The 13,015-nt window shown below is 41.4% G+C and overlaps 1 protein-coding gene across 2 annotated transcripts in view; it reads left to right on the forward strand.

The window, feature by feature from the left end:
• The window catches only part of TIE1 (tyrosine kinase with immunoglobulin like and EGF like domains 1), a 75,656-nt gene that overhangs the window by 30,143 nt on the left and 32,498 nt on the right, over window positions 1-13,015 (forward strand). For both annotated transcript variants that reach the window (XM_063427654.1, XM_063427655.1), the window contains 2 exons: window positions 511-621; window positions 3,416-3,571. In XM_063427654.1, coding sequence (XP_063283724.1) covers window positions 511-621; window positions 3,416-3,571 — 267 coding nt within the window. The remainder of the gene's footprint in view (window positions 1-510; window positions 622-3,415; window positions 3,572-13,015) is intronic.

The following is a 13,015-nucleotide window of genomic DNA, read 5'->3' on the forward strand; positions in this document are numbered from 1 at the left end:
ACTGACAGATACACATACAAACATGCAGACACATATTCAGATACACAGACACACATATAGACACGCAAATACATAGACGGAAATGCAGATATACAGATAGATACACAGACACACATGCAGTTACACAGATAGACAGACACACATCTGCCTCCTCCGGCTGGGCTCTGAGTTAGCTGGGAGGAAATTACCTCCAATCACTGCCATCATTAAAAGGGCCTGGTGGTGCTATTAAAGGGCCGCAGCACTGATCGGGTCTCTTACCATTAGGTGACCCTGAGTGCATGATGGGCCCTCCTAGCATGCTGCACCGGCGGTAAGTGATTTATATTTTAAATTGGGAATGTAGTTGACTTGTTGCCTTTAATGTCTTCGTTCCAATAACAGAACCACATTACCCTTATTAACAACTCAGGACAATTTGATGTGGTGATTTAAGGGATAAGTGTTTGTTTTACATTTCCGTGTTGATCATCTGTTACAAGAGTAATAATTATTGATATCTCCCCACAGCGGAATTACATCCAGTTAAAACCACGGTGACAGTGAGCGTGAATCAGAATGTGCAGCTGGAAGCCAGGATAAAAAAACCAAGACATAACGATATCTTGTGGAAGTACAACGGTGTGTAACAGCACACATTAACACATTATACAAAACGCACACAGACATAAAATACATTAAACAAAACACACAGTTATAAAACACACAGTACAAAACAGCACACAAAACATAAACACAGATATAAAACACATTGTACAAAATGCACACAGATATAAAATACATAATACAAATCACACTAAATTCTAAAAAACATTGTACAAAATGCACACACAAAACATGCACAGTTATAAAACACATAATACAAAATAGCACACAAAACACACACAGTTATAAAACACATTTCACAAAACAGCACACAGAACACACAGTTATAAAACACATTATACAAAACCACACACAAAACAAACAGTTATAAAACACATTATACAAAACAGACAGTTATAAAACACATTATACAAAACAGACAGTTATAAAACACATTATACAAAACAGACAGTTATAAAACACATTATACAAAACAGTACACAAAACAGACACAGTTATAAAACACATTATACAAAACAGTACACAAAACAGGGGGGCAAGGCTAAGCCAGCAAGCAGAGCGGACGCACGAAGGCTGAGCTCCTGCTACACAAATCAGATTTTTCACGATTACTCGACAAAAACGAAATAATCTTTCTACCGGGATACCTGCACACAGGAGGACCTGGCGACAAGCCTGACACTTTGTACGAGTATTCTGGCGATCGGGAGACCATGATGGCAAGCCGTGGCCTACAGGCAGCGGAGGAAGGGAGAGACGGCCGCTTTCCCAGCCACCGCACCGAAGACAAAGACCCACGAGCACCCTGCTCCCCTCCTGGAGCGGTGGGGGTTATCCCGGTCCAACCCTGGGAGGACACATATGGGCGAAGCACCAGATGACAGAAACAAGCAAGCAGCGAGACAAGGCGCGGACCCGCAAAATGGCCGCCGCCACGTGCACTCACACCGCAGCACTACCAAGTCTTGGAGAAAGGCTAGAGGCCATACTGGCCGCCTTCTGGAAGCGACTGGCAACCAGAGCACAACAAGCTGAGGCATACAGGCCGACTGGAGGCTCGCCCAAGACACTGCCGATAAAACCGACACGCGGAAGCAACAACTCACCTACAAAGAGAATCCAACAGAGACGCCTGCACAGGCAGAGCCCCCGGTGGACCCACAAGCCCAAGCAAATTACCCTGACAAAGCTGGGATACCGCCGGGATCGATGCCCTGGACGACCCAGCCCACAAGCAGAGGGGACCCTCTGGAAGCCTCACCTGACCCATAGAAGGAAACCGGCACTGCTGAAGGGATCCAGGCGACACTCTCCGTGCCTCCTCCACCCACGCCACACGGACCTAACGCTACCCCTGCACAAGCCGTTGGTCGAGCACCTGGCTCATCCACAGGACATTGTAACACCCCAGCAGGGAGTCGGCTGATCCCAGCAAGGAGCAGACGACTTGATACTGCAAGTCAGGTGGACTATAATGTTCCCCCAAAAGTTTTTGTTAATCTCAACATATTTGACTAGTTACTCACAATGCCAGTCAGTATCTCTTGACTCTAGCTTTATTGCTGCTACCGCTTCACTGATATGCACACATACTTAAGCATGCCCACATTTTAGTTATGTTAGACTAGCCTGATATTACCTTGTCATGTAAACCTAAACGTCAACACATTATTCCTGTTACACTCACGTTGCAGCAGCGGTACCTTCTACCGACATCGAAACGTACAACAGCTTAGCATATTTCACAATTACCTGTGTAGTCTAACCGCTAGGACATAAGTTGATTCCTCTATGTGGCTGAAAGCATATTCCACACACACAGATAGGGCAGCCAAACTGGAACACATCCTACTTAGCAGCTCCCAAACAAAGCAGACATAGAATAAGGATAACCTTTTGTATTAACACACTTCACCTTCAGATTCTAGATAGACCTCACAAGTTTGTTTAAAAACCTGTTATTATACCCTTCTAAAAATTAGTGCAAGACTAACTCAATTCCTTATACCATGTAAGCTATGTATCCTGACTTTCTTGTTAAATGCTATTGTGGCATGACAAGCTGTATGTAATCACCTGCACTACAAAAATAAAGAATAAAAAAAAAAAAAAACAGTACACAAAACAGACACAGTTATAAAACACATTATACAAAACAGTACACAAAACAGACAGTTATAAAACACATTATACAAAACAGTACACAAAACAGACACAGTTATAAAACACATTATACAAAACAGTACACAAAACAGACAGTTATAAAACACATTATACAAAACACACACAGTTATAAAACACATTATACAAAACACACACAGTTATAAAACACATTATACAAAACAGACACAGTTCTAAAACACATTATGCAAGAGACATTCAGGTATAAAATGCATAATACAAAACACACAGTTATATATTTGTACACATTGTCCTTTATTTTAATTTTGTTGGAAAAACTTTTCAAATAATTTCATATTTTTGAATAAACTTTTAAAATTATTTTTTTCAAAATATTATTTTTATCAAAAAATATATCATATATAAAAATCTATTATCTATCACAAAATCTATGATTCTATCATGAAATACAAAGCATATTAAATAGTTCTCTAAATATTAAATTATATCCTGTTTATCCAAAAATATTGTGATTTGAAAACCCCCAAAATATTAAATTGAGTCGATAATTATCATAACTCAGCAGTTAAAGCTCACACGCTTCAAACACACCAATTCAGAAGGAGCACAGCCAGTTATATTACGCACCCACTGCGCCAACGTAACTATGTTTATATGTGTCTTCCAGGAACCTTCATTCAGACAACTTACAAGGTGGATGTGACTGATGGGATTGCCCGCTTGTTGTTACAAACAGTTCAGTTGAACCAGTCTGGAGTGTACAGTGCTGGGTTCATCGGGGCCAGCCCTCTCCTCAATGCCTTCTTCAGGCTGATCGTCCGAGGTAAGAAAATCACAATCTCATTCATTTTGTGTGTGCATGTTTGTGCATCTATGTGTGAACCTGTGTGTGCACCTGTGGGTATCTGTGTGTGTTAGTGTGTAAGGATGTGTTCTGTGTGTTAAAATGAGTTGATTGCATTGTGTTGGTGTGTAAGTATGTGTGTAACAAACCTCATGTACCTCGTGAAGTACGTTCGTTTGCACACCCCCAACGAAATGCTAGAGGCTTTGTGAGCATAGCCCGTTCGCGTAGTACGCTAGTTCGTACTCCCAAAATCCAAGCAGGTCGTGAGAACATACAATATTGGTGTGTAATAAAATGGAGCTAATAAAAGTTGAAAATCCAGCTAGAATACACCGTGGGATTAATCACGGTGACCCCACCAGAAATAAAAGCAAAAAATACAAAAAAGTGTACAGCGCATAAATTAACATGGAGTATATTATAAATCCATATCCGTAACCATAAAGTGCATCAAAGTGGACCAAAAGGTGTATATTATTGAATATGTTTATACCTTGTGTTCTGTGGCAGGTATCACTGCAGGGATAGAAACATAGAAACATATAATGTGACGGCAGATAAGAACCATTCGGCCCATCTAGTCTGCCCAGTTTTCTAAATACTTTCATTAGTCCCTGACCTTATCTTATAGTTAGGATAGCCTTATGCCGATCCCACGCATGCTTAAACTCCTTTACTGTGTTAACCTCTACCACTTCAGCTGGAAGGCTATTCCATGCATCCACTACCCTCTCAGTAAAGTAATACTTCCTGATATTATTTTTAAACCTTTGCCCCTCTAATTTAAGACTATGTCCTCTTGTTGTGGTAGTTTTTCTTTTAAATATAGTCTCCTCCTTTACTGTGTTGATTCCCTTTAGGTATTTAAATGTTTCTATCATATCCCCCCTGTCTCGTCTTTCCTCCAAGCTATACATGTTAAGATCCTTTAACCTTTCCTGGTAAGTTTTATCCTGCAATCCATGAACCAGTTTAGAAGCCCTTCTCTGAACTCTCTCTAAGGTATCAATATCCTTCTGAAGATACGGTCTCCAGTACTGCGTACAATACTCCAAGTGAGGTCTCACCAGTGTTCTGTACAATGGCATGAGCACTTCCCTCTTTCTACTGCTAATACCTCTCCCTATACAACCAAGCATTCTTCTAGCCTTTCCTGCTGCTCTGTTACATTGCCTGCCTACCTTTAAGTCATCAGAAATAATCACCCCTAAATCCCTTTCCTCAGATGTTGAGGTTAGGACTCTATCAAATATTCTGTACTCTGCCCTTGGGTTTTTACGTCCAAGATGCATTACCTTGCACTTATCCACATTAAATGTCAGTTGCCACAACTCTGACCATTTTTTACCTAAATCATTTGCCATTTGGCTTATCCCTCCTGGAACATCAACCCTGATACATATCTTAGTATCATCAGCAAAAATACACACTTTACCATCAAGAATTAAGGTCTGGAGACTGGAGTAGAATGCAATCAAATCATCCTCTCCAAGTCATTAAAGTTTCAAAGCTGACGTTTGGCAACTCAAACCTTCAGCTTCCTCCGCAGATTTTCTATGGGAATAAGGTCTGGAGACTGGCTAGGCCACTCCAGGACCTTAATGTGCTTCTTCTTGAGCCACTCCTTTGTTGCCTTGGCTGTGTGTGTTTTCAATGCCCTGGCTGGGGGAAGGGGGTTCTCATCCAAGATTTGACGGTACATGGCCCCATCCATCGTCCCCTTGATGTGGTGCAGTTGCCCTGTCCCCAAAGCAGTAAAACACCCCCAAAGCATAATGTTTCCACCAGTTTTTTTGGGTCATAGGCATAATTCCTCCTCCTCCAAACAGGGCGAGTTGAGTTGATTCCAAAGAGCTCGATTTTGGTCTCATCTGACCACAACACTTTCACCCAGTTTTCCTCTGAATCATTCAGATGTTCATTGGCAAACTTCAGATGGGTCTGTACATGTCTGTACATGTGCTTTCTTGAGCAGGGGAAACTTGCAGGCGCTGCAGGATTCACTCCTTCACTGCGTAGTGTGCTACCAATTGTTTTCTTGGTGACTATGGTCCCAGCTAACTTGAGATCATTAACAAGTTCCTCCTGTGTTGTTCTGTGCTGATTCCTTACCGGTGAGATCTTGCATGGAGCATCAGACTGAGGGAGACTGTCAGTTATTTTGTGTTTCTCCATTTGCGTATAATCACACCAACTGTTGTCACCCTCTCACCAAGCTGCTTGGCGATGGTCTTGTAGCCCATTCTAGCCTTGTGTAGATCTACAATCCTGACATCTGACATCCTTGGACAGCTCTTTGGTCTTGGCCATGGTGGAGAGTTTGGAATCTGATTGATTGACTGATTGCTTCTGTGGACAGGTGTCTTGTATACAGGTAACAAGCTCCCTTTAAGAGAGTCCTTCTAATCTCAGATCGTTACCTGTATGAAAGACATCTGGGAGCCAGAAATCTTGCTGATTGATAGGGGATCAACTACTTATTTCACTCATTGACATGCAAATCAATTTATAACTTTTTTGACATGCGTTTTTCTGGATTTATTTTTGTTATTCTGTCTCTCACTGTTAAAATACACCTACCAATACAATTATAGACTGACCACTTCTCAGTCAGTGGACAACCGTTCAAAATCAGCAGGGGATCAAATACTTTCCCCCTCACTGTACTTGGATTTTGTTATGGAATTATACGGTTTCTCTCAAAAGGTTAGTGTTCAAGTTATGAGCAATTGGCTTAATTCTCATCCTTGAATTACACATTAGCTTAAAGATAGAGTACCGAGAGTCGCTGTAAATGGGACATTTTCAATATTCTAGACAAAGTTGGTAAATGGAGTGTCTCGGGGTTCTGTCCTGGGACGTTAAATTGAGATAAATGCAAAATGACAAACAAAGCACCAACTATAGATAATGCAACAACTCGTTCACATAAGCAGTTACCATGAAAATTATTAAATCATTATATAAAAAGTAACTGAAACACCAACACTTTCACCTTCTTCTTTGAAAAGCAAAATGTGAAATGAGTTTCTGTGTCAGTGGGTTTGTATTTATTTTATTGCTTACCTGCTTGTTTTTGTCAGTATCTCCCGCTTAAAGTAACTTACCTTCATAGGTGGGGTAAGTACCACTATGCCCTATACCTGGAGCACGGAGCTGGTCTGTGTAACCGTGAGCTTGTAAGGTCTTATAACGCTTTCTACCTAATGTGTGTATATATATATATATATATATATATATATAAATGGATACCCCTTTATAACGCTTAGAATGTCTACCTAATGTGTGTGTGTATATATATATATGAATGGATAACCCTTTATAACACTTAGAATGTCTACCTAATGTGTATATATAGAAGGCGTATGCCTGAAGTTGTGGGAGGGATTTTTATGCCTATTTAAACCCAGCAAATCCCCTTACTCACCTGTCTGCGACGATCTCGGAAATTCCCTTGCGCTTCCGGGGCACGCAGACCTCTGACGTCAGATTTTCCGCGACGCGCCTAAACCGACGGACAGCAACTCCATGCGGGAATTCGTGAGTTTAAACAAACGGCCGGGCTAGTCGGCAGTTTCCGCGCACATTGTATGTCTAACGGTTTCGTTTATTCAGTCAAATTCATTCGATTGCACTTACGTTGGATTTCGTTTATTTTCAGTCATTTCTCTCACACTTCGTCCCGACCGTTTCGCCTAGACTGCCCTTTCCGCTGCTCTTATTTGTCACGGTCCGCGAGGGTCCAAGGTACAATGCATATATTACCCCCGCAGCTGGGGGACAGAGTCTACTTGCCGTTTGCACTCTCCGTTTTCTGGTAAAAGCCCGCTGCATACTCCAATTCCCATTATACTCAGCCCCAGAAGTAACGTGTATCACCTGTTCATTTGAAATGTCCCTCAGAGTACATGCCGAAGTCACGAGGAGAGAGATATATCAGGAAATACTATAATTTTTTGTTTTCACGATTCGTTTACACGTTTGGTAACACATGTAATGCCTCTATTTCGCTCCTTGTGTAATCTCCCATGTGCTAAGCCTGTTCAGAAAGAATCAAAAATCCAAGCTAATAATGAATAGTCCACTAACTGTGCAGATTAATTATGTTGATGTGCAATTCTGATTGCTTCTAATGCAGAGAATCTATTGGCAAAATGAATCCCCATTTTGTGGTCTGCTATGCAGAAAATTTTTAATCCAGTGTTTGATTTACTCTGTTAAATCTTCTTTACTGAATGCGCTCATTCATCCGTGCAGAAACAGCTAAGCTGCGTTGTTACTATGTCATCACGATGAAATAGCTAACGAGGAGATATCTGGGGCCCTTGTACAAGATCGTTTTTGGTTTCCGTTAATTATTATTCGAAACAATTATTATTGTTATTTTATAAAATGTCATCCAAGCTTTAGCATTGTGGAATGGTTGGTATGAAGAGCTACAGTGCCATTTCCTATTTCTCTCTGCTCTCATCGGTGTGTCTGAAAGCCTGCATAGTTTCAATCCTTTTTCATTGTTTCTTAAAGCTTCATTTACCGGTTCACGTTCTGTCTATTTCATTGTGTATTCCTTTACGATGTTGCCGTCCGAGAGTATTAAACTGCTAGTATATAGGTATACCTGCATGAAATTATCAATGGCTGCATGGCCAGGGATTTCACTCGTTAGTGTATCCATTTATCTCTCTCTAGTTATAACCTATTATACAATGTTTCACTTCCTCCGAAATGCATGGCTTTTTATATTTTTGTTATGCGTTTCCTCTCCCTAAGCCGTATCACAGTTACGTCAGGCCATTACTATTCTAATAAAAAAAAAAAACAATTCAGCTAGGTCCCCAGCATTTGTATATTTCAGGTTTCTCAATCCTGGGTGCCTGGTAATCATGTCATCACGGCAGTTTGACAAATCATCGTTTATCCTGTTCGTTTGAGACTCTTACTATGGTCAGTTTGCAAGTTAAACTACCCATATACTCTCTTGCCGATGTCTTTCGGCCGGAGTAATACGCAAATAGCTTGCGTTTCATGATTACTTTAATGCTGCTCACGCCGGGTTCTTACGGTAGCGAGGGAATGTTCTGTTGGTATAATTCAATTTCTCTCCTTTCATTTTAGGAATCAAGTTCGTTTATCTCGCTATACTGAATGTCAACATATATAGATAGCCTTATTATGTCTATTTAAACACACTTGCTTTCAAGATGCTTTTACAAAGGTGTTTTATTCGTGGTTATTTTGTTTTGAGGTCCTTTTGTTTGTTTCACGTGTAGATGTACATTTTAGATAGGGAATCTGTCACCGTGCTCTCTAGGTCCAAATACGTTGAAGTCTAGTGAGTTTGAAAGTTAGACGTCTTATAATGAAAGGGTAGGGCACACAAGGTCGTCGTCATTACTGGTCATCTTCAGTATAAACGCAGATGCTCTGACTGTTATGCGCATCTTACATTCATCAACTCACGCTTGCAGATACGCAGCCATGCATACTTGACGATTATGCCGCACATTGCATTGCTAAACCTGTTTGACGATCCTAACATATTCAGCGTTACATTGAGTCCTATCATTGCCTGTTTACCTTCCCTTGTACACCTGCGCAGACAAGCACATATGTTACTAGACGCGTGCATCTGAGTTCACACTGCTGTTCTGGAGAACTAGCCTAGGCTAAGGCAAGTACGCGTTTTTGACAGGACTATGTACGAGATCCGCATATAAAAAAAAAATAAAAAAAAATCATACTACATTACAGAACAAGGCCACGATATGGCACCACGAGCCCCGAGGGCCATACCTACAATCATACACGCGTTCTTGTTTAAACGTCCCGACCGTCTGGACTCTGACACGCTCGCAGGGCGCTCCAGTTTCTGTCAAGCTGTACGATCCTAACTCATTTCCACCCACGTTTCGTTCAATGGTATGTCCTCTCTCACTATATAGCCGTCCATCTTAGTTAGCTACTGCTGGCTGTTAGGTTCCTAGGTGTCCACTAGTTGTTATTCCCCCTGGCTTCTTTGCCATAGGTTAGTGGTCCCGCGAGGCCAACACCCATCCTCATACTTGGAGGTACTTTGCCCCTCGGGCCAAATCATAGTTAGTCGCCTCGCATTGTGGCATAGAGAGGGCCTCACCTGTCACTCCCATTCTATCTTATGTTTAACTTTCACCGAGAGGCCGACACCCCGCCACACCGTTCAGTGGCCACACTGCCCCCTCGCGCCAACACATAGAGCCTCTCAAGCCGCTTGGCAAATAGCAGGGCCTCACCTGTCACCAACCTAGAGTAATCGTTTCGCCGCATCGCGGCACTAGCTAGTCAGCCAGCACACACTCACTCACACTCACGCTCGCACCCCTAGCGCGCTGGGGGGACGGCACACTACAGACCCGTCACGCATAATCGTTATGTTTTGGGTCCTATAACCGACGCGGGTATTCCTGGCACTTTATTTCCCGCTCTGCTTTGGTTGTGAGTTACATACTCTTAGGGTACTGCGAACGGTATGTCAGGACTGCCATACTAGGCTAATCCCGTGTTTTTCGATGCGTAATCTCTTCCGGGCTACGGGTTTGCTGGTTACTGTGACATAACAGTTCAAAGATACCAATTTGTATATTACCCCGACCTGTCCCTCGCTGGTGTTCCTCACATGCCGCGTACACTACGGGCCCAGGCCAAGCTAGTAGAGACCAGGACCGGCGGTCCCTCCAGGCGTTTCTTACGTATGTTCAGCTAAGTACGTATGTGGGGTCTCACGTTGCCTTTCGCATTGCACGTTGTTCAGGTTAGGCCTTGCATTTGACCATCGTCTGGTCCTCCAGTCACTGTCGTACATACAGTGACTGCTTCCGGACTCATGTATTGCGGATAGGCTATTTATTACTTCACAGCTTTTGGGGGCTTTTTTCGTACATTGAGTTCTAAATTACCGTTTATCGACTCATACTATCACTTCATTTTCATATATATTCATATATATATGAATGGATACCCCTTTATAACGCTTATAATGTCTACCTAATGTATATATATATATATGAATGGATACCCCTTTATAACGCTTAGAATGTCTACCTAATGTATATATATATATATATGAATGGATACCCCTTTATAACGCTTATAATGTCTACCTAATGTATATATATATATATGAATGGATACCCCTTTATAACGCTTAGAATGTCTACCTAATGTATATATATATATGAATGGATACCCCTTTATAACGCTTAGAATGTCTACCTAATGTGTGTATATATATATGAATGGATATCCCTTTATAACGCTTAGAATGTCTACCTAGAGTATATATATATATGAATGGATACCCCTTTATAACGCTTAGAATGTCTACCTAATGTATATATATATATATATATGAATGGATACCCCTTTATAACGCTTAGAATGTCTACCTAGAGTATATATATATATATATATATAAATAAAATGTTCAAAGTCTGGCACTCTACCTTTAAATAGAACCGCAGAAAAAAGCCTCGGTGCTACACAGCGTACATGTATATCCAAGAAGAGAAGAGAGCACTCCAGAGGACTTGTTTGAAGCAATTTATTCCGTGAGGAAAATCGTGCAGAAAATCGACGTTTCGACCCGCAGGTCTTTATCAAGATACAAAATCAAGTACAAACATATCTTTATATACCCTATAAGATTAAGGAGTGATTACTTACCCTGAATAAGATGTGCACCCGAAAGCCATGTGTGTTCGATGAGCTGTGATTGAAAAACCCGCACTGGCCGTTCCGTCGGTGTGTAGTGACGTCACCAATAGTGCGACGGGACGGAAAAGGACGTGAGCGTGCGTCTAAGTAACCCAGGGAACCAAGTGTGGGCAAAGACTTCCGTGATGTGTGTGCAGTGTGAAAATTAAGCCAGTTAAAAATACATAAGAAGAAGATATTCATTAATAAAACCACATATTGGGTTGGGCTTGTACTGTTATGAATAGACATATTAATCCTGCAGATAGGTTCATCCAGTGATGAACAGCGCAATGCGTATGTGTGTTAAATACAAGACGAGAATCATAGAGGATAATGATCAAAAAAGGGACAAGTGCGAAAGGACAGAGGACCCAGGTTGCAGAGGGTGTCAAAAGATGGGAAAGGCGGGGGATATGTGACAAGAAGTGGTAAAACATAAGGACTTACAAACAAAACGTGACCAAAACAATGTGCACATGAACTGATCTGTATAGAAGGGTCCTGAGGTGCTAAGCGGTGTGTATGGGAGTGAGTGAAGAACTGGAAAGGTAGTGAAGTGACGTGTGGGAAGATGTTATGCAGCTAGTGGTAGTAGGCTAGGAAGCCAAGTGCTAGGTGTAGAGTTAAGGGAGAAGTGGTAAAGTAGGAGGAAAGGTGACAGGACAGGAAATCCCATATAGCGTCTAGTAGGCTGGATTGTATGCAATAACCAAGTAGATACATAAAGTTGTGTATACATGGACCGAACAGGGTCCTGCACTCCAAAACGAGCGTGTGACAATGCCCAATTTACCAATAGACAATATTATGTAGAATAGAGGCAGATGAATGAACAGGACGTGGGGAGTAAATAATAAACATAAAAATAAAGAAGGTAAAAAGATAAAAAATCTATACAAAAAATGAGCAATATATAGCATCTAGTAGTAAAGAAATGCTAGGATTGTGAGAACTCAATATCACAAAAAAGAAATGAAAAATATACGGACAATATATGAGAAAATAAGTAAATAAAAATCAAATAGAATAAAATACGAAAAAATAGAAATGAATGTACAAACATATACAAAAATACCATGGGCGACCATAGTAGAGACATAGTAGAGACATATCAATAGTATATCATAGTAGAGACATATCAATACCAAGCGGACATGATGGTGTCCAAGTTATTGGACGCATGTCAAGAGATGCAAAAAAATGCATAAAAAATTCAAATAGTTGAAAAAGTTCAAAGACTCAGCGAGTGTCCAAGAACGCATGGAGGGAGATGTATTCATTAAGTCCCCTTGGGTGTACGGTGTCTAGCGTCTTGGTCCAGTATGCCTCCCGTTGGAGCAGGATCCTGGATCGATCACCCCCCCTGGACAGAGGGGGGATGTGGTCAATGGCTATAAATTTGAGAGTGGGTAGACGGTGGTTCATCTCTAGGAAGTGTTTGGCCACCGGTTTTTCTGTTTTATTGTCCCTGAATGCAGTCATAATGCCTGACCGGTGTCCCCGCATTCTGTCTCTAAGCGTGAGATCGGTTTTTCCCACGTAGTATAGTCCACAGGGGCAGGATATTAGATAGACTACGTGGGTGGTGAGACAGGTAATATGGTGTTTAATGGGGTAACGCTTCCCTGAGTGTGGATGGGCAAACGTATTGATATGTCTCTACTATGGTCGCCCATGGTATTTTTGTAT

The sequence above is a fragment of the Pelobates fuscus genome, chromosome 7, assembly GCF_036172605.1.
Source record: "Pelobates fuscus isolate aPelFus1 chromosome 7, aPelFus1.pri, whole genome shotgun sequence".
Classification (NCBI taxonomy): Eukaryota; Metazoa; Chordata; class Amphibia; order Anura; family Pelobatidae; genus Pelobates; species Pelobates fuscus.